The 26,729-nt window shown below is 43.1% G+C and overlaps 1 protein-coding gene across 6 annotated transcripts in view; it reads left to right on the forward strand.

The window, feature by feature from the left end:
- mak (male germ cell-associated kinase) overlaps window positions 1-26,729 on the forward strand; it is a 229,465-nt gene that overhangs the window by 17,974 nt on the left and 184,762 nt on the right. For 5 of the 6 annotated variants that reach the window (XM_078539151.1, XM_078539155.1, XM_078539152.1 and 2 more), the window contains exon 2: window positions 23,664-24,006. The exons of the other annotated variant lie outside the window; for it this stretch is intronic. In XM_078539151.1, coding sequence (XP_078395277.1) covers window positions 23,906-24,006 — 101 coding nt within the window. In that variant the 5' untranslated portion in view covers window positions 23,664-23,905. The remainder of the gene's footprint in view (window positions 1-23,663; window positions 24,007-26,729) is intronic. 6 annotated transcript variants of the gene reach the window in all.

Genomic DNA, 26,729 nt, shown 5'->3' on the forward strand with positions numbered 1-26,729 from the left:
CCATTAATTTCTCCAGTACTACTTTTTTACTAATTTCTTTCAGTTCTTTATCCTTGCTTGTCCCTTGGCTCTCTTGAGAGGCTTTGTATCATCCTGTGTGAAGACAGACACAAAGGCCCAGATTTCTGTCACTGGGTCAGGTTTGCAAAGTCAGGAGATTTCCCAGCTTGGCGAGCCTGACATTTTAAAAATGTCCATCCACATGTAGGATTTTCAGTCGAGGGTGGTAGTGAAAGAGAGATCGGGCCGGATGACCCCAGAATGAATGCGGAGGCTACTGGGGTGCAGAGACTGGGCGCAAGGCCTGCCACTGTGCTCTGGCAATGTATTTAAATAAGTAAAAAATAATAATAAAACAAAAAAACCTCTCCAGTCCTCATCCTCCCCCACACTCCTTATGCCCCACCCATGCTAGCCTATGTCAACCCATGCACCCCACCCACTCCCCATGGCCCCTCACACCCAAGCCAACTTAGAGCTCCTCTACCCATTGCCCCCCATACCCCACGCCAAATTAGTGACAACTTATCCCAACCCACACCCCCTCACCCGCCACCCTTTGCTCTTACCCCCTCCATGCAAACTCACCTAGTATCCTTGGATAGTTCCTTGACAGGTTTGACACTTCCTAAACATTTTTGATAGCTTTGACACCTTTCGCACTTTCTGGACAGCTTTGAGATTTCCTGGAGAGCTTTGACACTTCCTGGACAAGTTTTACAGCTGGACAATTCTTTAATAATTCCTTGACAGCTGGACAGTTCCATGACGGCTGGACAGTTCCTTGACAGCTGGACAGCTCTTTGACAGCTCAACAATTCCAATTAGTTTGTGCATAAAATGTTCATAATCATGTTCACTTTTAACAATCCCAAAGGGTGCCTTACCTCTCCTAAAGGTGTTCCGGGACCCTATCCAAAGGGGTACCTTACCTCTACAAAGCTATCCAAATGCATCCACCAAGTTCAGACCCCCCTTGCTTGTTCTAATCTGCACACTCCGGATTACACAACCCTGTTCCAAAATTCCACTTCAGTAGAGGCAGCTGGTGATTTAAATGGCCAGCTGCCTCCATGAAATGCGCATGCATGAACTGCAGCTCGACTCCTATCCCACCCTCATGAAGATGGGAAATGCCATGTTTGGGGGTGGGACTTTTCAGCCATGTCCAGGATTTTTGCCATGATAGAGAGGCTTTCCGGTGTGGCAAAAATCTGGGCCAAAATATTTATTTGGTTTCTCTGCTATTTCCATATTCCCCATATCAATTCTCTAATCTCTGCCTGCAGCGGGCCCACGCTTTATTAATCGTTCCCTTTTTACATACCTATAGAAGCTTTTACAGTCCCTTTTTGTGTTTTTCTAGTTTACTTTCATATTCTGTTTTCTCTGTCTTTATCAGTTTCTTGGTCTTCCTTTGTTGAATTCTAAAATGCACCCAATCCCCAGGCTTACCATTTTCTTCAGCAATTTTTTAAAAATTAATTCACGGAATATGGGCTTCGCTGGCTGGGCCAGCATTTATTGCCCATCCCTAGTTGCCCTTGAGAAGGTGCTGGTGAGCTGCTTTCTTGAACCGCTGCAGTCCATGTGATGTAGGCACACCATCTGGTTCATTAATGTCCTTTAGGGAAGGAAATCAGCCTACATGTGACTCTAGACCCACAGCAATGTGGCTAACTCTTAACTGTCCCCTTAAAAGGCCCAGTGAGCCACTCAGTTCAAGCGCAATTAGGGATGGGGCAATAAATGCTGGCCTTGCAGTGATGCCAAATCTCATGAAAGAATAAAGAAAAAAACATGGTACAGAAACAGGCTATTCGGCCCACCTAGTCCATGTTGGTATTTATGCTCCACTCAAGCCTCCACCTATTATTTCTCACCTAAATTTACCATCATAACTACATGTTCCCTTCTCCCTCATATGCTTATCTAGTGTCCCCTTAAGGTGCATCTAAACTATTCACTTCAACCACTCCTTGTAGTAACAAGTTCCACATTCTCACCGATCTTGGGAGAAGAAGTTTCTTCCAAATTCCCTATTGGATTTCTTGGCGACTTTCTTATATTGATGGCCTCTAGTTATACTCTTCCACACAAGAGAAAACATGCCTCTATATCTATTCTATCAAAACCTTTCTTAATTTAAAAAATCTCTATTAGGTCAGCCTTCAGCCTTTTTTCAAGAGAAAAGAGACTCAGCCTGTCAACCCTTGATATGTATACCCACGCATTTCTGGTATCATCCTTGTAAAAATCCAGTCTGCACCCCCAGTTCTCCAAGGTCCTTTTGATAATATGGCGACCAAAACTGCACGTAGGACTTGAAGTATGATCTGATCAAGGCTTGATATGGTTTAACATAACTTCCCTATTTTTCAATTCTCTCCCTCTAGAAATAGAGATTTGGTTTCCTTTGTTATGGCCCTGCTAACCTGTGGCACAATGTTTAATGATTAATTGTACTCCAAGATCCCTTTTCTCCCCTACCCCACCTAGACTTGCTCCTTCTAAGTAATAAGTCACCTCCCTATTCTTCCTACCAAAATGTAAGATCTCACGTTTATCTGTGCCGAACATCATTTGCCAATTATTTGCCGATACTGCAAGTTTATTAATGTCCTCCTGTAATTTGTTGCAGTCCTCCTCAGTACCATCTATTCCCTTCAGCTTGGTGTTATCTTATGTAACCAGTTCATGCTGCAAATTTGAGCGGGTATTACATCAACCAGCATAGTGAAATTATTAATTTATCCACATCATCAGAAGATTTGCTTGCCAGTTGTTCTGTAGCATTGCTGTAGAAATTTCAAAATCAGTATTAAAATAGATTACATTTTTTACTTTCATCCATACAGTGGAATCAATATTTTTCAGCACAAGAGCAACTTTTGTAAATTAAAGTTTAAAACAGACAAGTTTATCTACATTACATGACAACATCTACATCAAAAAAAGAAAGCAGTTACACTTATATAGCACCTTACATGATGTCAGGACATCCCACAGTGCTTCACAGTGAATGAAGTTATTTTGGAGTGTAATGTAGAGCAATGCAGCAGCCAACTTGTGCAAAGCATTCCCACAAACAGCAATGAGATAATGACCAGGTGATCTGTTTTAGTGCTATCGGTTGAGGTATTTATTGGCTAGGAAACTGGGAGAACTTCCCTGTACTTTGATTAGTGCTATGGAATCTTTTATGTCCAGCTGAGAGCAGGCAGGGTTTAAAATCTCATCCAACATTGCAGCACTCTCTTGGTACTACACTTAAGTGTCAGCTATAGTCAAGTCTTTGGAGAACACATAGAGGCTATGATAGAGCCAAAGCTGCACACCTCTTAGATGCAACATAGCTATTTGTTTCAACAGAAACATTCTTCATTAACCCTGCAACAATATGTCATTTTCCTAAAGAATAAAGTTCTACTTGTTTTAAGTTGTTGCCCATGCAACTTTACGCTACATGATGACTTTTACATTGGAGACTACTTCCACCTTAACATATAAGTGGCATTTGTTGAAAGTTATCTTTTGTGCTTTAATACTTTGTTTAGAAAAAATGCCTTTTAATGGTGAGGTGATCAGGGTTCTGGTGTAAATCAGATGGGATAGTCAAGGATAAGGGGACATAACTTCAAGAACAGAGCCAGGCCATTTAGAAGTAAAGTTAGGAAACACATCATTGTGCAAAAGTTAGAAGATGTGTGAAACTCTCTCCCACAGTAAGCAGTAGTTACTAGCTGCAAGTGAAGAATTTAAAGGAGTTTGGAGTCAAGTGAGAGATTGAGTTAGAATACAGATAAGACTTGATCTCATCGAATGGTTCAAATGGTTCATGTGGATGATGAGCCTTTCCCTCTTCCTATCTTCCGATAACTTTTATATATAAGGAGGATTGAAAAATTGTGGCCCAAGCCTCTGTCATCTCCATACTGACTTCTTTCAACACAGAGGAAACAGGGCCATCAGAGATGTATATAGCTCAAGTCTGTTAACGTTTTCAAAACAAATTATGATCCTATTGCTATCATTAAACATTTTCCATTTCTCCCTCCAGTATACCCATATTTTCATTTCCACAATCATTTTGTAAGAACTAATACAGGCCAGTGAGTCTCACGTCAGTGGTAAGGAAACTATTGGAGAAAATTCTGAAGGAGAGAATCTATCTCCACTTGGAGAGGCAAGGTTTGATCAGGGATAGTCAGCATGGCTTTGTCCGAGGGAGGTCATGCCTAACAAATTTGATTGGATTTTTTGAGGAGATGACCAGGTGTGTAGATGAGGGTAGTGCAGTTGATGTAGTTTATCTGGATTTCAGCAAAGCCACATGGGAGACTTATAAAGAAGGCAAATGCACATGGGATACAGGGTAATTTGATAAGGTGGATTCAAAATTGGCTTAGTTGCAGGAGACAGAGAGGGATGACAGAAAGATCCTTTAGTGACTGGAAGCCAGTGTCCAGTGGCGTACCACAGGGATCTGTGCTGGGTCCCCTATTATTCGTCATTTATATAAACAACATAGATGACTATGTGGGGGGTAGGATTAGTAAGTTTGCGGATGAGACAAAGATTGGCTGGGTGGTTAACAGTAAGGTTGAGTGTCTTGGGCTACAGGAGGATATAGACGGGATGGTCAAATGGGCAGATAAGTGGCAGGTGGAATTTAACCCTGAAAAGTGAGGTGATACACTTTGGAAGGAGTAATTTGGCGAAGTATTCAATGAACAGCATGACACTAGGAAGTTCTGAGGAACAAAGGGACCTTGGCGTGTGTGTCCATAGATCTCTGAAGGCAGAGGGGCATGTTAGTGGGGTGGTGAAAAAGGCATATGGGACACTTGCCTTTATCAATCGAGGCATAGATTACAAAAGTAGGGAGATCATGTTGGCGTTGTATAGAACCTTGGTGAGGCCACAGCTGGAGTACTGTGTTCAGTTCTGGTCGCCACATTATAGGAAGTATGTGATTGCACTGGAGAGGGTGCAGAGGAGATTCACCAGGATGTTGCCTGGGATGAAACATTTAAGTTATGAAGAGAGGTTGGATAGACTTGGGTTGTTTTCGCTGGATCAGAGAAGACTGATGGGCGACCTGATTGAGGTGTACAAGATTATGAGGAGCATGGATAGGGAACAGCTGTTCCCCTTAGTTGAAGGGTCAGTCACAAGGGGACATAAGTTCAAGGTGAGGGGCAGGAGGTTTAGGGGGTATGTGAGGAAAAACTTTTTTACCCAGTGGGTGGTGATGGTCTGGAATGCGCTGCCTGGGAGGGTGGTCGAGGCGGGTTGCCTCACATCCTTTAAAATGTACCTGGATGAACACTTGGCACGTCATAACATTCAAGGCTATGGGCCAAGTGCTGGTAAATGAGATTAGGCAGGTGTTTCTCACGTGTCGGTGCAGACTCGATGGGCCGAAGGGCCTCTTGTGCATTGTGTGATTCTTTGAATACAAAATATTTATTCCCCATGATGAGCAGCAGAGTCTGTCTGGGCTGGAGTTAAAAGTGAAATTGCTGTATTCTACCCCCACCATGCTGTACATGCACACACCATTATTTTTATGAGAAGGCCTCTGCGTTTCCTGCTGTGGAGAGGCTGGATACTTATTGATATTTTTAAATTGGTCTCCTGATTTGAAATTAACTTGCTGCATAGTTTTTCAGAGTTTGGCAATCTCTGCAGTGAAACTAAGGTGGGGTCTACCACCTTCCCAAAGTTAAATGGCGCTTTCAGTAGATGATCCATCTCGGCCTCCTGAGCTCCCCAACATCACAGATGCCAGTCTTCAGATGATTCAATTCACTCCACATGATATGGAAAGATGGCTGAGGGCACTGGATACTCCAAAATATATGGGCCCTGACAAAATTCCGGCAATAGTACTGAAAACTTGTTTCACATAGCTAGCTGTGCTCCTAGCCAAGCTGTTCCAGTACAGGTACAACACTGGCATCTACCTGACAATGTGGAAAATTGCCCAGGTATGTCCTGTCCACAGAAAGCAGGACAAATCCAACCCTGCTAATTACCACCCCATCAGTCTTCTCTTGATCGTCGGCAAAGTGATGGAAGGGTTCATCGACAGTACTATCAAGCGGCACTTAGTCAGCCATAACTTGCTCACTGATGCTCAGTTTGGATTCCGCCAGGGCCTCTCAGCTCCTGACCTCAATACAATATTAGTCCAAAAATGGACAAAAAAGCCAAACTCCAGAGGTGAGGTGAGAGTGTCTGCCCTTGACATCAAGGCAACATTTGACTGTGTGTGGCATCAAGGAGCCCGAACAAAACTAGAGTCAATGGGAATCAGGGGGAAAGCTCTCCACTAATTGGAGTCATACCTAGCACTGAAGCAGTCCGTACCCATTTGCAACAAGACCCAGATAGCATCTAAGCTTGGGCTGATAAGTGCAAGTAATATTCATGCTACACAAGTGCTAGGCAATGACCACCTCCAATAAGACAGAATCCAACCATCTCCCCTTGATATTTAATGGAATTACCTTTGCTGAATCGCCCTCCCCACACCCCTACAATCAACATCCTGGGGGTTACCATTGACAAGAAACTGAACTTGACCAGCCATACTACAAGAGCAGGTCAGAGGCTAGGAATTCTGTGCACAGTAACTTACTTCCTGACTCCCCAAAGCCTGTCTACCACCTACAAGGCACAAGTCAGGAGTGTGATGGAATATTCTCCACTTGCCTCCAACAACACTCAAGAAGCTCAACACCATCTAGGACAAAGCAACCTGCTTGATTGACACACCATCCAACACCTTCAGCATCCATTCCCTCCAACACCGACACACAATGGCAGCAGTGTGTACCATCTAGAAGATGCACTGCAACAACTCACCAAGGCTCCTTCAACAGTACCTTCCAAACCTGTAACCTCTACCGCCTAGAAGAACAAAGGCAGCAGATGGATGGGAACACCTGCAAGTAACCCTCTAAGTCACATACCATCCTGATTTGGAAATATATTGCTGTTCCTTCGCTGTTGCTGGGTCAAAATCCTGGAACTCACTCCCTAACGGCACTGTGGGTGTACCTGCAACACATGGACTGCAGTGGTTCAAGAAGGTGGCTCACCATCGCTTTCTTAAGAGCAATTAGGAATGAGCAATAAAAATGCTGGCCTAGCCAGCGATGCCCACATCCCGTGAAAAGAATTTTAAAAACAGCCAAAAACACCTCAGGGTGTCTGGCACTTGTATTGTATCAAGCCAGCCTTCTATAATGACAACCTTCTATACTACCTTCAGTCATGGATCATTTGCTTTTCCTCCTCAAGTTGGTTGCATCTGTATTGACCAAAATGCATCAGATTGATATTGAGTACAACTACATCAATGTCTACGCCGTCTACTTGTAGATCTAGCGAGATATCCGCAGTTTTTCTTGGAAGGTAACCTGTTCAATGTGTCTGAAATAACCATTTTGCTACCAGGTTTGTAATGGACTTTGAAGTAAAAGCACTGTATTTTTATCAGAAGTTGTTGTCTGCGTAGCGCACTCGTCAGTGGTTTGCGCCAGATCATTTCCAATAGTTTGTGGTCAGCTTTTTTTGCTAAATAGGTATGTGTGGAACCTTGCGATACCAAATACCAGAGTGAGTGTCTCACGTTCTATGTTTGAATAATTGGATTGTGCTTGGATAGACTTTTGGAACCAAATTAATTGGTTTGCCATCTTGCATAATGCATGCTCCTAATCCTTTTTGAGATGTGTCAACCCCTAAGACTGCCTCCTTTCTTGAGTTGTGATATTGTAGAACACGTGTCTCTCTTGGCAATGCTTGTTTAAGTGACTCAAAAATGTGTTGATGATACTGCCTTCCATATGGAACATCCTTCCTTAGAGCATCATCACTTAGAGAGCTGCTATCGGCAAAGTTGGGTTTGTATGGTGCTAAGAAATTTTAAAATCCAAGGCTCCTCTGCAAGCCCTCATTATCCTGGGAAGTAGGCATGTCTCATACATCTTTGAGTTTGCCTGGGTCAGGATAGATCCCAGAACTTGAATTGATAGAACTGAAAAAGTTAATCTCACCCATTTTCATCTAGCATTTCTTGCTGTTGAAGATGAGTCCTTCACGATGAGCTGTTCCCAACAGTGAGTGTAGATTTTGGTCATGTTCTCCTTTGGCTTTGCCCATCACTGCAATTTCATTGGTGAAGCATATGCATCCAGGGAAACTTTCTTTCATTTTGTCCATATGCTGCTGGAACAAATCCTGACTGATGGATAAACAAAAGGTAATTTCTGGAAGCAGAATCTTCCGCATGTTGTCCTGAAAATAGTGATTTCTTGAGATCCCCCTGCCAATGAACCAACCAGTATCTGACAGGGATGGGCAGTCTGGATGCAGGGACAATATTTCCTCTGGCTGGAGGGCCTAGACCAAGGGCTCACAGTCTCAGGATAGGGGGTAGAACATTTAGAACTGAGATGAGGAGAAACTTCTTCACTCAGAGGTTTGTGAACCTGTGGAATTCTCTACCACAGAGGGCTGTGGAGGCCAAGTCACTGAATATATTTAAGAAGGAAGTAAATAGATTTCTAACTCTAAAGGCATCAAGGGGAATGGGGAGAGTGCGGGAGAGTGGCAGTGAGATAGAGGATCAGCCATGATCATTTTGAATGGCGAGCAGGCTTGAAGGGCTGAAGGACCTACTCCTGCTTCTATTTTCTATATTTCTGTCGTAGGTTGTATTATTGTCTTCCAACGATCCGGATATATGTCCTTCAGGATTCTGACTGGTCAGGTATTTGCATTCACTCCCATGTTGCTCTTGGCTATGAGTTTGTTTGCTGCTTTTCTTTGGCATATGATGTTGATAGTAACTTCTAACCATTTGACTTCATCCGCACATTTTGTCACATTTATAACCCACGTTAGCTTGTTCCTTTTGCATTTGAGGATCTTTCCGCTCTCTGTCTTCACCCTGGTCTGTCTTGCCGCTAATCTCGTGTACATGCTTGCACTTATGTGGGTCTCTGATACACTCCCTGTTGTTGCTGCCAGTACTATGCACATACCTTTTGTTTGGTTGCACCTTGAGCTGGTCACACCTGTGGAACCAGATTCTCTGCGTACGTGAGCCCAATGTCCTTTACACCATATAACTTACAAAGATCTTGGAACGTAGACAGCTTCGTAATGGGTGCAGCAGACTGCACTTCCCATGCAACGTGCTTGCTTTCTGCATCCTGGCTAATACACCAATACTGGTAGTTGCACCTAATGCTTGCAGATGTTGCTGTACAGCTACAATGGCTTCATGTTTTCTGCCATCTTTTAGCAGTGTGTCAATATTGTGACCCTTCTTTTTCTCCAAAGGATATTTTTGGAAAGCTTCAATTGGCATTGAAACTATAGCCAGCTTCATTATTTGTTTAGACAGCACAGCAGTTTTTGAGAAATCACAGTCCTTATCACAACACCTGCAGATCAACTGATTAATTGATTAGAACCATAGCACCATAGAAAAGTTACAGTGCAGAAAGAGGCCATTCAGCCCATCATGTCTGCACCAGCCAAAAAGAGAAAAAAGAAACTAGCTCATTTTAATGCCACTTTCCAGCACCTGGTCCATAGCCTTGCAGGTTACAGCACTTCAGGTGCAGACCCAGGTACCTTTTTAAATGAGCTGAACATTTCAGCCTCAAGCACCAACTTAGGCAATTAATTCCAGACGCACACCACCCTCTAGGTGAAAACGTTTTTCCTCATGTCCCCTCTAATCCTTCTACCACTCACATTAAATCTATGCCCCCTGGCAATTGACCCCTCAGCTGGTGGAAACAAGTCTTTGCTATCTACTCTATCAAGGCCCCTCGTAATTTTGTACACCTCAATTAGGTCACCCCTTAGCCTCCTCCGCTCTAAGGAAAATAACCCTAGCCTATCCAATCTCTCCTCATAGCTGCAATATTCAAGCTCTGGCAACATTTTTGTAAATCTCCTCTCCACTCTCTCCAGAGCAATTGTGTCATTCCTGTAATGTGGTGACCAGAATTGTACACAACATTCCAGCTGTGGCCTAACCAGCGTTTTATACAGTTCCATCATTACATCCCTGCTTTTGTATTCAATACCTCGCACAATAAAGGAAAGCATTCCATACGCTTTTTTGACCACCTTGTCCACCTGTCCTGCCACCTTCAAGGATATGTGGCCATGCACTCCAAGGCCTCTCACTTCTTCAACTCCCCTCAATAACTTCCCGTTTATTGAATATTCCCTTGCTTTGTTTTCCCTCCCCAAATGCATTACCTCACACTGTTCTGGATTGAATTCCATTTGCCACTTCTCCGCCCACTCAACCAAACCATTGATATCATTCTGGAGTCAACAGCTTTCCTCTTTACTATCAACTACACAGCCAATTTTTGTGTCATCTGCAAATTTCCCAATCATGCCTCCCACATTTAATTCTAAAGCATTAATATATACAGCAAACAGCAAGGGTCCCAAAACTGAGACCTATGGAATACCACTGGAAACAGTTTTCCATTCGCAAAAACATCCGTTGAATATTACCCTTTGTTTCCTGTCACTGACCCAATTTTGGATCCAACCTGCCACCTTCACCTGTATCACATGAGATGTCATTTTCCTGACCAATTTGCCATGTGGGACTTTGTCAAATCCCTTACTGAAATCCAGGTAGACAACATCCACTTCAACTACCCTCATCAATCCTCCTTGTTACTTCCTCAAAAAATCCTATTAAGTTAGGAAGACACGATCTTCCCCTAACAAAACCATGCTGACTATCCCTCATCAACCCATGCCTTTCTAAGTGACAGTTTATCCTGTCTCTCAGAATTGTTTCCAATAATTTGCCCACCACCAAAGCCTTTAATTTTCTGGCCTATCCTTTGCACCTTCTCTAAATAATGGTACAACATTCGCAGATCTCCAATGCTCTGGAACCTCGCCTGTATCTCATGAGGATTGGAAAATTACCCTCGGAGCAGCTGCTATTTCCTCCCTGGCTCCTTCAACAGCCTGGGATACAATCCATCTGGCCCTGATGACTTATCCACTTTCAAGGATGCCAGTCCTTGTTGTATCTAATATTTCACATTCCTTCTCTTTAACTAGAATGTTTGCATCATCCCCCTCCTTAGTGAAGACAGAGACAAAGTACTCATTAAGAACTCTGTCCACATCTTCTGTATCAACCCACAAGTTACCATGTACATCTCTGATAGGCCTCACCTTTTCCTTAGTTATTCTGTTGCTCTTAATATAGTGGTAAAACATCTTAGGATTTTCTTTGATTTGACCTGCCAATATTTTTTCATATCCTCTCTTTCCTTTCCTAATTTCCATTTTTACTTCACCCCTCTACTTTCTATACTCCTCTAGGCTTTCTACAGTATTAAGTCCTTTGTGACTGTCATAAGCTTGCTTTTTCTGCTTTATCTTGGACTGTATGCTTCAGGATAACCAGAGGGCTCTAGATATGGCAGTACCACCCTTTTTCTTTGTGGGGACATGTCTACACTGTGCCCGTAGAATCTTGTCTTTGAATGCTTCCCACTAATTTGACACAGTTTTTCCTTCTAATAGCTATATCCAGTCCACTCTTGCCTACTCACCTCTCAGCTTCGTAAAATTTGTCTTCCCTCAATTTAGAACTTTTACTCCTGCTCTATCTTTGTCCTTTTCCATAATGATGCTAAATCTAACTATATTACGGCCACTATCGCCAAAATGGCCCCCCACTGCGACTTCATCCACTTGCCCAGCTTCATTTCCTGAGACTAAATCTAGAATTGTGCCACCTCTCATTGGGCTTATGTGCTAGCTGAAAGAATTCTCTTGAATAGAGTTCAAGAATTTTGTACCCTCTGTGCCCTTCACACTGTTCGTATCCCAGTTGATATTAGAATAATTTAAGTCCCCAACGATTACTGCCCTATTGTTTTTGCACTCTGAAACCTATCTATATATTTGCTCTTCTAACTCCCTTCCACCATTTGGGGGTCTATGGTACTCTCCTAGCAGTGTGGTTGCCCCTTTTTTATTCCTGAGCTCAACCCATATGGCCTCGTTTGATGCTTCATTTAGTATATTATCCCCCCCCATCTCCACTGTAATTGATTCTTTAACCAATAATGCTACACCCCCACCTTTTTTATCCCCCTCCATATCCTGCTTGAAAACCTGATATCCATGTATGTTGAGTTGCCATTTTGCCCCTCTTTAAGCCAAGTTTCCGTTTTCACAATGATATCTTGCTGCCATGTGGCTATCTGTACCCTCAGCTCATTGGCTTTATTTACTATGCTCCTGGTGTTTACATATATACCTTTTAACACTGCCAAGTTCATATGCTGAACACTTTTTAACCTGTGCTTCTTCTGTCTTTCAGAGTCACTCAGTAATTCTCCATCTCCCGTCCCCTGCTCTGAATTTGCTCTCAGGTTCCCATCCCCTTGCCAATCTAGTTTAAATCACCGCCCCCCCACCCCAACAGCACTAGCAAATCTCCCTGCGAGGATATCCGTCCCAGTCAGGCATAGACTGTCTAGCTTGTACAGGTCCCACCTTCCCTTCCTCAGAAATCTGATGCCCTCCCTCCTTTCCAGCTTTCCAGCCACATGTTTATTCGCTCAATTCTCCTATTTCTATACTTGTTTCCATGTGGGATTGGGAGTAATCCTAAAATTACTGCTTTAGAGGTCCTGCTTTTCAATCTCCCTCCTAGCTCCCTAAAGTCTGCTTTCAGGACTTCACCCCCTTCCCTACCTAAGTCATTGGTACAAACGTGGACCATGACCTCTAGCTGACCACCCTCCCCAGAAGAATGTCCTGCAGCCGCTCTGTGACATCCTTGACCCTGGCATCAGGGAGGCAACATACCATTCTGGAGTCATGTCTATGGCCACAGAAACACCTGCCTGTTCCCCGAACTAACGAGTCTCCTATCACTATAGCACTTCCCTTCTTCTTTCTCCCCTCCTGTACAGCAGAGCTGCCTGTGACGCTACAGACTTGGTTCTGACTGCACTCTTCTGAGGAACTAAAACTGGTATCCAAAACAGAAAACCCATTGGTGAGTCCCAGGGGACTCCTGCACCACCTGCCTAATTTTCTTAGACTGCCTGGCAGTCACCCATTCCCTTTCTACCTCCAGGCTCCTGAGCTGCGGTGTGACCACCTCTCTGAATATGCTATCCATGTAGCTCTCAGCCTTGCGGATATGCCACGGTGACTCCAGCTGCCGCTCGAGCTCCGAAACCCAGAGCTCAAAGTTCTGCAGCTTCCTGCATATGTGGTCATCTAGGACACTGGTAACATCCACAGCTTCCCATATATTACAAGACACACATTCCACATGACCAAGCTGTCCTGCCATGGCTTCAATTTACTTCTCATGCGTTAAATTTATTTTACTTTCTTGTAGCTGTTGGCTGTAATCCATCAGTTCTAAACTATGTATACTAAAGTTCACCTTTGCACAAAGCTGATCTTTGAGTATGTTCCACAGCCTGGCTGGATCCTTCTGATCCTCCTCAGACCAGCTCAAAGTGCAACCCCTCATTTCCAATGGCTAGCTTTATTTTCACCGCTTGTTAATCTGTTCAGTGATGGATACATTTGAAAAGCATAGCCCTATAATTTGTTTAAAAAGCCTAAATCCAGATTGTGGCCTTCAAATTAACCCTGGGTAATATAGTGGTCATCTTCTTGATCTTCCTGCCTTTTACGAATGATGTGCCGGGGATTTGTAGTTTCTCTACTCTGTGGGGAGATTCAGCAATGCAGCAGCTGCGTGTTTTTCTTTTTCTCTTCCTCTCTTTTTTTTTGGCTGAAGCCCAGGTTTTTCTGTTTTGCATGCTTGCTTTCTTTTGTGCGGGAATGGTACCGATGGCCCTGAAACTTGTATTGTCCAACTCAAGATCGACTACCTGATTCAAAATGGACTGATTCACTGCTAATTCAGCTACCCCACAAATCAGGCACTCAATGCTTTGTTGAAACACTGTCTGTAGAAGGGCATGGTCTGTAGAGGGGCTCTGTCTTCCAGTGTCTTCAATGCATACACAGCCTTTGTACAGCACAAAACCTTGTCTGTGGCTTTTCCTGCGATCCTTAAATCATCATCATTTTGTCTAAGAAGAACCGCTGCTGCTGCTCACCATATTGTATTTCTATGTTTGCTTAACACAAACTACCAATCTCTCAAAGTAAACTGAAGCCATGGCAGGACAGCTCGGTCGTGTGGAATGTGTATCATGTATTGTGTGGGAAATTGTGGATTCTACTAGTGTCCTACACGACCACATGTGCAGAAGGCATCACCAGCTGCAGAGCCATAGGTTTGGTTTATTTGTAGATAGAGTACAGTATTGCTGAGCAGACAGATTTACTATAAAGATTCAACAGCTATTGTTAACAGGAAAGTGCAGCTGCAACTGCTTCACACCACATGCTATTAGCTAAACTGAAAGCTACTTTGAACAATGTCTTCTGGTCACATGGTTTACATCCTGGCTTCTTGCTCATTTGCATAATCTCGCAAAGTCCCATCACAACAATATCTATCACAAAACAAAATGGTTGTGATTGTTGGATTATCTCAGCCCGAGAGCATCACCACAGGAGTTCCTCAAAGCACTGTCCTAGGGCCAACCAACCATCTTCAGCAGCTTTACCAATGACTTATCCTTCATCATAAGGCCAGAAGTGCATTGCACCATGTTCAGTTCCATTCTCAACTCCTCAGATAATGAAGGAGATCATGCTTGCAGGATAACATTCAGTCTTGGGCTGATAAGTGGCAAGTAACATTAATGTCACACAAGTGCCAAGCAATGATCATCTCAAACAAGAGAGGATCTAACAACCCCCCTTTGACATTCAAAGGCATTACCATTGTTGAATCTCCCTTCATCAAGATCCTGGATGTCACCATTGACCAGAAACTTATCTAGACCAGCCACATAGAAGACGAAGAAAAAATCTAAAATAGAATTTCTAAATTGGAAGGAAGGGCTAACTTCAGTGGGGGGAGAAGAGAACTAGCTGGGGTAAAATGGAACCAAGCATCGATGGGAAAAGCTGTGGCAGAATGAGGAGTGAGCTTTAAGGAGGAGATGTTTCAGGTAAAGCTGGGTACATTCCAAAAAGGGATAAAATATAAGGGAATCAAAGCCAGGGCTCCTTGGATGACAGGGAAGTTAGAGAATATGATAAAACAAAAACAAAAGGTGTATGATGCATGTCGGGTGAATTCTTCAAGCAAGAACCTGACCAAATGCAGTAAGTTGAGAGGGGAAGAGGTAAAATATAACTGGCAAAGAACAAATATGAGAATAGAATGGCAATTAACAAAAAAGAGAATCGAAAAATCTTCCACCAGCTTGTAAGTAGTAAATAGATAGTAAGACATGGAGTGGGACCTATTAGGAAAAAGAGGGTAAATATATGCTTAAAGGCACAGGGCAAGTCTAGAATATTTGATGAGTATTTTGCAGGGGTGTTTACGGAGGAATAAGATACAATATTTTAGTGGAAACGGAGATAGACGTGATAGATGGGGTGAAAATTGATCAGAAGAATGTACTGGAAAGGCAGGCTATGCCTTCAATGGATAAGTCGCCTGGTCAAGATTGCTTGCATCCCAGATTACTAAGGGAAGCGAGGGTGGAGATAGCGGAAGAACTTGCCTAATCTTTCCATCTACCCTAGATAGGACGGAGGTGCAAGAAGATTGGAGTGGCAAATGTGACTCAGTTATTGAAGAAAGGGTGTAAGGAAATTCTGAGTAACCATAGACCAGTCAGGAGAACATCACAGAATCTTTACAGTGCAGAAGGAGGCCATTCGGCCCATTGACTGGACCTCTGAAAGAGCATTCTACCTAGCTCCACTCATGCCTTATCCCTGTAATCTTGCACCTTCATTCTTTTCAGATAGCAATCCAATTTCCTTTTGAATACCTCGATCAAACTTGCCTCCACCACCCTCCTCAGGAAGTTCATTCCTGACTCCAGCCACCTTCTGGGTGAAAAAAATTTTCCTCACATCACTTTTACTCCTTTTGCCAATTATTAACATCTGTGCCCTCTAGTTCTTTATGCTCCCTTGAATGGGAACAGTTTCTCACTATTTACCCTGTCCATACCCCTCAGGATCTTGAACACTTCTATTAGGCTTCCTCTCAGCCTTTATTTCTCCAAGGAAAACAGTTCCAACCTCTCCAATCTATCCTCATAGCTACAGTTCTTCACCTCTGGAATCATTCTTATGAATCTCCTCTGTACTCTCTCCAATGCCTTCACATCCTTCAAGTATGATGCCCTGAACTGCCCGCAGTATAACCAGCGTCTTATACAAGTTCAACATGACCTCTTTACTCTTGTACTCAATGCCCCTATTAATAAAGCTTAAAATACTATATTAACTGCTCTCTCAATACGCACTGCTATCTTCAATGATTTATGTACATATGCACTGAGGTCCCTCTGTTCCCGCACCTCCTTTGGAGTTTCTCCCTTTATTTTATACTGTCTCTCCATATTCCTCCTGCAAAAGTGAATCACCTCACACTTCTCTATATTGAACTTCATCTGCCACTTATTTGCCCAATCCACCGACATGTCTATGTCCTTTTCTGGTTCAAGACTATCCTCATCACAGTTGACAACGCTTCCAATCTTTGTATCATCTGCAAATTTCAAAATCATGCTCTGAACACCACAGTCCAGGTCATTTATATATATATATATATATTAGGAAGAGCAACAGTCCCAACACTGACTCCACTACAAACCTTCCTCCAATCTGAAACACACCCATTAAGCACTCGCCTTTGTTTCCTGTCATTCAGCCAAGTTCTTATCCAAGAGCCTCCTTTCCTAATATGCCATGAGCTAGAAATTTGCTCAGAAGTCTGTTGTGTGGCACAGTATCAAATGCCTTTTGAAAATCCATTTACACCACATCAACAGAATTATCCTTATCAACCTTCTCTGTTACCTCCTCAAAAAACTCCGGCAAGTTAGTTAAGCATGATTTTCCCTTAATGAATCCATGTTGGCTTTCCTTAATTATCCTGCACTGGTCCTAAGTAACTATTGATTTTGTCCCGAACTATAGTTGCTAGAAGTTTTCCTATCACTGAAGTCAAAATGACTGGTCTGTAGTTGCCGGCATTATCCTTGTATCCCTTTTAGAACAAGGGAGTAACATTCACAATTCTCCATCCCCTTCGCACCACCCCTGTGCCGAAGGAAGACTGGAAGACTAGTGCATCTGCAATTTCCACTTTCACTTCCCTCAATACCCTTGAATGCTTCCCATCTGGTCTGGTACCTTATCAGTTCTTCTTAGTTTTTTCACTTCCTCTCTGGTCCTTCCATATTCAGCCTGATTCTCCATTGTATTTTCTACCTGACATCTGTTGTACATGCACTTCTTTTTCATCTTCACCTCCTCTCTCATCATCCTTGGCGCCACTGGATTTATTTGTCCTGCCTTTCCCATTCAAGGGAATATACCTTGCCATTGGCTGCAATACTGTTTCTTTGAAGGTGGCCCATTGTTCAGCCACCATCTTTTCTGTCAACATTTGATTCTAACTCGCTCGACTCAGAACCACAGAATCACACAGTGCAGAAGAGGCCCTTCGGCCCATCGAGTCTGCACCGACACGTGAGAAACACTTGACTTACCTACCTTATCCCATTTACCAGCACTTGGCCCGTAGCTTTGAATGTTATGACATGTCAAGTGCTCATCCAGGTACTTTTTAAAGGATGTGAGGCAACCCGCCTCCACCACCCTCCCAGGCAGTGCATTCCAGACCGTCACCACCCTCTGGATAAAAAGGTTTTTCCTCACATCCCCCCTAAACGTCCTGCCCCTCACCTTGAACTTATGCCCCCTTATGACTGACCCTTCAACTAAGGGGAACAGCTGCCCCCTAACCACCCTGTCCATGCCCCTCATAATCTTGTTAACCCCGATCAGGACGCCCCTCGGTCTTCTCTGCTCCAACGAAAACAACCCAAGTCTATCCAACCTCTCTTCATAACTTAAATGTTTCAGTCCAGGCAACATCCTGGTGAATCTCTCTGCACCCCTTCCAGTGCAATCTCATTCTTCCATCACATGTCCAATTCCAATCACATGTGGCGACCAGAACTGCACAAAGTACTCCAGCTGTGGCCTCACCATGGTTCTATAGAACTCCAACATGACCTCCCTACCTTGGTAATCTGTGCCTCGATTGATAAAGGCAAGTGTCCCATATGCCTTTTTCACCACCCCACTAACATGCCCCTCTGCCTTCAGAGATCTATGGACACACACGCCAAGGTCCCTTTGTTCCTCAGAACTTCCTAGTGTCATGCCATTCATTGAATACTTCCTTGTCAAATTGCTCCTTCCAAAGTGTATCACCTCACACTTTTCAGGGTTAAATTCCATCTGCCACTTATCTGCCCATTTGACCATCCCTCTATATCTTCCTGTAGCCCAAAACACTCAACCTCACTGTTAACCACCCGCCCAATCTTTGTGTCATCCGCAAACTTACTAATCCTACCCCCCACATAGTCATCTATGTCGTTTATATAAATGACAAATAATAGGGGACCCAGCACAGATCCCTGTGGTACGCCACTGGACACTGGCTTCCAGTCACTAAAGCATCCTTCTGCCATCACCCTTTGTCTCCTATAACTAAGCCAATTTTGAATCCACCTTATCAAATTACCCTGTATCCCATGTGCATTTGCCTTCTTTATAACTCTCCCATTGTGGAAGCTTGTCAAAGGCTTTGCTGAAATCCATATAAAGCACATCAACTGCACTACCCTCATCTACACACCTGGTCACCACCTCAAAAAATTCAATCAAATTTGTTCGGCATGACCTCCCTCTGACAAAGCCATGCTGACTATCCCTGATCAAACCTTACCTCTCCAAGTGGAGATAGATTCTCTCCTTCAGAATTTTCTCCAATAGCTTCCCTACCACTGACATGAGACTTACTGGTCTGTAGTTCCCTGGCTTATCTCTACAACCCTTCTTAAATAGCGGAACCACATTAGCTGTTCTCCAGTCCTCTGGCACCTCCCTCGTGGCCAGAGAGGAATTAAAAATTTGGCCCAGAGCCCCTGCGAACTCCCCCCTCCCTCTGCAGCCTGGGACACAAATCATCCAGATTGGAGATTTGCCCACTTTTAAACCTGCCAACACCTCCAATACCTTGTCACTCCCTATATCAATTTGCTTAAGACTCAAATGCATCCTCAACCCCTCGAAGTTGGCTTTCCCCCAATTAATTATCCATGCTCTGGATTGGTCCTTGTCCTTCTCCATGGCCAACCTAAAGCCGCTGATACAATGTTCACTGTCCCCTAAATGCTCTCCCACTGTTATTTGATCCACTTGGTCCAACAGTGCCCGCCCTCTCGTTGGACCTGAAACATACTGCAGCAGAAAATTGTCTTGAACATACTCCAGGAACTCTCCCCATTGGCACTATTCCTATCCCAGTCTATATTTGCGTAATTGAAGTCCCCCATTAAAATTACTCATTCTTGCACCTTTCTGTCATTCCTTTGCAAATTTGTTTTTCTACACCTCTTCCGCTAATTGGTGGTCTATATACTACACCAATCAATGTTATTGCACCTTTTTCATTCCTACCTCTAGCCAGAGAGATTCTGCCTTTGACCCCTCTGGAACATCCTCTCTCTCCAGCACTGTATTACTATCTTTAATCAATATTGCCAATCCACCCCCCACTTTCCTTCCTTTCCTGTCTCTCCTGAAAACTTTGCATCCAGGAAAATTTAACACCCAGTCCTGCCCTTCTTTGAGCCAGGTCTCTGTAATAGTAATAATATCATCATTCCATTTGTCAACCTGTGCCTGTAGTTCACCAATCTTATTAACCACACTCTGTGCATTCACATACATGCACATTAGTTTTTTTATTTCCTGCCTTTCTCTGATTCCATCTAATGACTTACTATTGCTACTTTAATTCCATCAAACTCTCCAAGAATTCTGTCTGTCTTGAAACTACTCTCTGCTGTATCCTCCTTATCAGTTAATACTCCTCTACTTCCCACTGCCAGTTTCCCTCCTCTCCATTCTGAATTTCCCCATAGGCTCCCATCCCCCTGCCAATCTAGTTTAAACCCACCCCAAAAGCACTAGCAAGTCTTCCTACAAGGACATTAGTCCCAGTCCTGTTATGGTGTAACCCGTCCTCCGGGTACAGGTCCCACCTGCCCCAGCAATGGTCTCAATACCTCAGAAACCTAAAGTCCTCCCTCCTATTCCATTTCTTCAACCACATGTCAAACTGCTCAATCTTCCTATTCTTATGCTCACGAGCACGTGACACTGGGAGTAATCCTGAGATTACTGCTCTTGAGGTCCTGCTTTATAATTCCCTTGCCAACTCCCTAAAATCTGCTTTCAGGACTTCATCCCTTTTCCTACATGTGTCATTGGTCCCAATGTTGACCGCTGGCTGTTCCCCCTCCTCAAAAAGAATGTCCTGCAGCTGCTTTGTGACGTCCTTGACCCTGACACCAGAGAGGCAAGATACTATCCTGGAGTCACATCTACAGCTGCAGAAACACCAGTCTGCTCCCCTAACTATGGAATCCCCCACCACTGTAGCACTTCCACTCTTCCTCCTCCCCTCCTGTGCAGCTAAGCCACCAGTGGGGTGCCACAAACTTGGATGTTGCTATAGCCCTCCGAGGTACCATCTCGCTCGCCAGTATCCAAACTGGAAAAGCGGTTAGAGAGTGAGTTAGCCTCAAGGGTTTCCTGCACTACCTGCCTGTTTCTCTTAGATATTTTGGTGATCACCCATTTCCTCTTTGCCTGTGTACTTCTTATCTGCGGTGTGATCACCTCTCTAAACGTGTTATTCACGTAATCCTCGGCCTTGCGGATGCAGCACAGTAATTTCAGCTGCTGCAGCACAGTGACTCCAGCTGCTGCTTGAGCTTTGCAACCTGGAGTTCAAGTTTCTGCAGCTGGTGACACTTACTGCAGATATGGTCATTTTATGCACGTTATGCCTGCATGACTTCCCAGATCCTGCAGGATGCACATTCCACATGACTGCGCATGCCTTAAACTTTATGTAAAGTAGAGGTAAAGTATAGCATAATATAATAACTCACTAATCACCTCCTCTGCTCCAAGTTCGGAAAGGCCTACACTCACCAACCAATCAACTTACGGACTCCTGTGACATCACTTTTAAATTTTATTTGTAAACTCCTGGTATCTCCCTTGAGCAGTCTAGCAGTCTACTTGAAGGTTGTTTGTTCTATTTCAGTGCTTGACTATTAACCTATATTTAAACCTGAAAAAGACTTACCAGAATTTACCACGTGAATATAATTGGCTAGTCACTGGGTCTCTGTCTCACTCAGGCCTAGTCGCCTGTTTCCTCACGCGCCTCTTACCATCAGTGGTGGGTCAGGTTCAAATACCTAGCATCTGCAGTATTTTGCTTTTATTTTAGAAGGCTGTACTTATTTGTGCCACAACACTAGGGAGAAGCATTTCCTATACCTGTGCAGTATCAGTCTCAATGTCAAGTGTCACCTGCTGCACTAAAACAAATGAGTTGGGTTCACACAGGCTAACAATACGGCACATTCCTTAACCAATTGCAAAATTCTTGTATCCACTTTACTATTATTTATCATTTGTTCCCTCTGTAAACATGCTTCTGACAAGATAGTGAATGATGCAGATATATAGTCAAGAAATTTCAGTAAATGAGATTGCCAACTTTCAATGAACTCAGACTGCAGAATTTTTTATTTTAATTTTTTATTTGTTCATGGGATGTGGGTGGCGCTGGCTAGGCCAGCATTTTTGCCCATCCCTAATTGCCCTCATTCAGAGGGCTTTTTTGTTTAAACAGTCAACCACATTGCTGTGGGTCTGGAGTCGCATGTAGGCTAGACCAGGTAAGGACAGCAGACTTCCTTCCCTAAAGGACACTAGTGTACGAGATGGATTTTTACACCAATCGGCAATGGCTTCATGGTCATCATTAGACTTCCATTGATTTTTATTTTCCAGATTTTTATTGAATTCAAATTTCACCATCTACTGTGGTTAGGCAAGGGAATCAAAGGTTATCGGGGGTAGATGATAATGTGGAGTTCGAAACACAAACAGATCAACCATGATCTTATTGAATAGTGGAGCACGCTTGAGGGGCCGAATGGCCTACTTCTGCTCCTATTTCATACGTTCGTATTCCAAGACATGCATCTTTTTAGTTTAGAGAATCTAAGCAGGTATTCAGGGTGAGCCCATGCCTACAATGTGTAGCTCAATATTAGAGAAAATTTTGCCCCTCATGTTTCTACAATAGTGACGGATCCCTGGACCTGTGCATGTATGGGATCATTCTAGTATCAAACCTGAATCCTTTCTGAACAAGAATTTTTGATGATGTATAGGAAAAAGTTCTTTCAATACTGTCTAAATTGTTTCTTTTGTGGCAAATTTGTGACTTTTGTAGTTTGCATTCCTTCTACAAATCTTATATAATGTAAGTTTTCATATTTCTGCATATTCATCAGCGTTGACTTCTAGTTTTCTAACTAATTTTCATATTACATCTTTGCTTAATAATGGTATTGACTGACTCTGGCTGATGCACATGTCTGATTTTAAAATTTGGAGACCTTTCTCCTTTTTTGCAACCAAATCCCAATTTACCAGTTGAACAATATTGCTGTTTGTACAGTAAGTTTGTTGTTTACGCCTGTTGTAGTTTTGTTATCTTGTTTTTGAAAAGTTCAGTGCATTTGAAAATGATAATCATTGGGCTAATTTCAATCACAGTAACAAATGGATGTCCAGTTTTGTTCTTGAATTCCAATGATAAGTTTTGTTCAGAGTTTTATGTAATTATAGTAAAACTCTACTAAGTGCATGAGTTTGACCCCATTCACTCCACCCATGATGGTCCCAGAACCCAGAACTACATGCAGTTGAAGATTACATTGCTGAGGCAGATATGAATTGACCATGTAATGGAAATAAAGCAAATGCCCTCAGGAATGCCAACCACCATGGAGTTTTACCTCTAAAAGTATGAAAGTCTTGTATTTATTTATTTATTTATTCATGCATGCACGGCCAGCTACTGTAAGTCCTTGTACAGGTCCTGGTGCTGAAAACAATTTCAGGATCCCACTTCTGTCAGGAAAATACTGGAGTCCTGGACTCCATGGCCACCAGGAGGCTATTAGATGCCTGGGTCTCTGTTGTCCAGTATTTAACCATTACATTGCACAAAATATATTACAGGTCATTGTTCCCTGATTTTCACCTCATGTAATTGGAGACATACCTACCTCTGGCTGGCTGAGCCACGAGGAAGTTGAGGGGCGGAGTTGCAGGAAGGTGGAATTGAGGTAGACTATATTCTCAAACACTTATCAGTCCATCCACCTCAATCAATCAAAAAATCAGGGGGTGTGCAGAAAGTTTAAGCCTGTTTGTACATGATTGAATATAATTCATTTTAGGAATTATTGCAAACTTTCTTAATGGAATATATTTTGTACAAAATGAAATCTATTGCAGCTCATTTTATTTTTTTTCCATAACAGAATGGCAGAGGATCAGTTACAACTGACAGCCTCCCACTGTATTATGACTACACACTGAGGAAATATAAATCAACCAACATGCATTGGAAGATGATTTCTTTCACAACTAAGAGCAATGTCTGACACCTGTTTAAATCAGTTTTGGAGTTATACTTTTTTTTTTAAACAAGGTGAATCAAACAGATGAAGGCATATTTTACATGATTTTTAAATGCTGAACTGTGTATAGTTTTTTTAAAAATATGAATCGTTACACAACTCTGAAACAGTTGGGAGATGGCACATATGGCAGTGTGCTTATGGGAAAGAGCAATGAGTCTGGAGAATTGGTGGCCATCAAAAGGTATGTACATTTAATTTTTAAGCATAGGCTCAGATGTGGAATACAAAATTTCTGCAAAATAGATACCACAATATTGCAAGATGACATATTAAACTCCATAATGAAAACAGAAAGTGCAGAAAAATCTCAGCAGGTCTCACAGCATCTGTGGAGAGAGAAACAGAGTTAACGTTTTGAGTCCAATATGACAACTCTTTAGAACTGAAGAGAGGTAGAAATGTAATGGGATTTATGCTGTTGAAAACGGAAGGAGGATCTAATGGAACAAAAGGGAAGGCCAGGGATGGGTTGGAGGGTGTAGGAGATTAAATACCAAAGATATCATGGAGCAGAAAGTAAATGGAGTGGTAATGGTTGTAAGAAAGAAACAAAGCATTGTCCAGTGTAGTGTTAATAGCAGAATGAAGGTCAGCTCAGTCTGCATTTTTTCAATTCTGTCAAGGGATGTGGGCATCGCTAGCAAGGCCAGCATTTATTATCCATCCCTAATTTCCCTTGAATTGATTGGTTTGCTAGGCCATTTCAGAGGGCAGTTAAGAGTCAACCACATTGCTGTGGACCTGGAGTCACAGGTAAGCCAGACCAGGTAAGAAGAACAGATTTCCTTCCTTAAAGGACACTAGTGAACCAGATGGGTATTGACAACAATCAATGATGGTTTCATGGCCCACCATTCCAGATTTTTATTAATTTAAATTTCACCAGCTGCAATGGTGGGATTTGAACCCACATCCCCAGAGCATTAGTTTGGGCCTCTGGGTTACTAGTCTAGTGACATTATCATTACGCCACAGTCTCTCCATTAAAAGAAACAAAAACAAGATACAGACGGGCACGTAATTGACAAAAAATAAATTCAAAATGGAGAACAAAGCTCATGGTCTTAAGTTGTTGAACTCAATGTTGAGTCCAGAAAGCAGTAAAGTGTCTAATTGGAAGACAAGTTGCTATTCTTCCAGCTTGCATTGGACTTCACTGGCACACTGTAGCAGGCCCAGGATAGAAATGTGAGCAAGATGGTAAAATGAAATGGCAAGCGACCAGAAGGTCGGGGTCAGGCTTGCAGACTGAGTGAAGCTGTTCTGCAAAGTGGTCATCCAGTCTGTGTTTAGTCTACACAGTGTAAAGGAAACCACATTGTGAGTAGAAAACAGGCTAATTAAAACAAGTACAGGCAAATCATTGCTTCGCCTGGAAGGAGTGTTTGGGGCCTTGTACAGTGAGGAAAGAGGAGGCAAAGGGACAGGTATTACACCTCCTACAATTGCATGGGAAGGGGATGAAGTATTGGGGGTGATAGAGGAGTGGACCAGGAGGGAATGGTCCCCTCAGAATGCTAACGGGGGAGGGGAAAGAAAGATGTGTTTGGTTGTGGCATATTGCTGGAGGTGGCGGAGGATGATTCTTTGAATACGAAGTCTGGTGGGGTGAAAATGAGGACAAGTACTGTAGTTTTGGAAGGGAAGGGAAGAGGTGAAGGCAGAAGTATGGGAAATAGGTCAGGCCTCCTGTCAAACACACTGGTGGTGACATTGGCTGTCTTAATTTCTCTGCTACCCTCATCCACTCTAACTGTCTCCCCCTGAATTTGCTGCACTCTGTTCTCTCAGGTCTAACCCTGACTTTGTTATCAAACCTGCTGACAAGGGTGATGCTGTTGTCATGGTGACCTCTACCATGCAGAGGCTGAGCACCAACTCCAGACACTTCTTCCTACCTCCCCTGAACCATGACCCCATCACTGAGCATCAAGCCATTGTTTCCAGGGCTGTCACTGATATCATCTGCTCTGGAAATCATCTCTCCACAGCTTCCCACCTTATAGTCCCTCAACCCCGCACAGCCTATTTCTACCTCCTTCCCAAAATCCACAAACAGGTCTGTCCTAGTAGAACAAAAACAGAAAAAGCTGGAAAATCTGAGCAGGTCTGACAGCACCTGTGGAGAGAGAAACATAGTTGATGTTTCGCGTCTGTATGACTCTTCTTCGGAGCTCTTCAGACTCGGAACATCAACTCTGTTTCTCTCTCAACAGATGCTGTCAGACCTGCTGAATTTTTCCAACATTTTCTGTTTTCATTTCAGATTTCCGGCATTCGCAATATTTTGCTTTTGACCTAGTAGAACCATCATTTTAGTCTGCTCCTGCCCCACTAAACTTATTTCTGCCTATCTTGACTCTACCTTTTCTCCCCTTATCCATTCTCTTCCTACCTACATTCATGATTCTTCTGAAGCCTTATGCCATTTCAACTATTTTCAGATTCCTGTCCCTAACAGCCTCCTCTTCACTATAGCGTCCAATCCCTCTACACATCTCTACCCCACCAGGAGTGTCGGAGTGCTCTCCGCTTCTTCCTCGAACAGTCCCCATCCACCACCACCCTCCTCTACCTGGCTGATCTTGTACTCTCATTGAACAATTTCTTCTTTAACTTGTCTCATTCCCTCCAAAGAAAAAGGTGTGGCTATGAGTATCCGCATTGGCCATAATAACTATCTTTTCTGTCTTTTCGTAGGGTATGTGAAACATTCCTTGCTTCAGTCCACTCCAACAACTTGTTTTTCCAGTACATTGATGACTGTATCAGTGCTGTTTCCTGCTCTCGCCTAGAATTGGAAAAAGTAATCAATTTTGCTTCCAATTTCCACCCTTCTCTCACCTTCACATTGTCCATTTCCGACACTTCCCTTCCCTTCCCTTCCTTGTCTTCCCTGTCGCC

Source organism: Cetorhinus maximus, chromosome 3 (assembly GCF_964194155.1).
Source record: "Cetorhinus maximus chromosome 3, sCetMax3.hap1.1, whole genome shotgun sequence".
Taxonomy (NCBI): domain Eukaryota; kingdom Metazoa; phylum Chordata; class Chondrichthyes; order Lamniformes; family Cetorhinidae; genus Cetorhinus; species Cetorhinus maximus.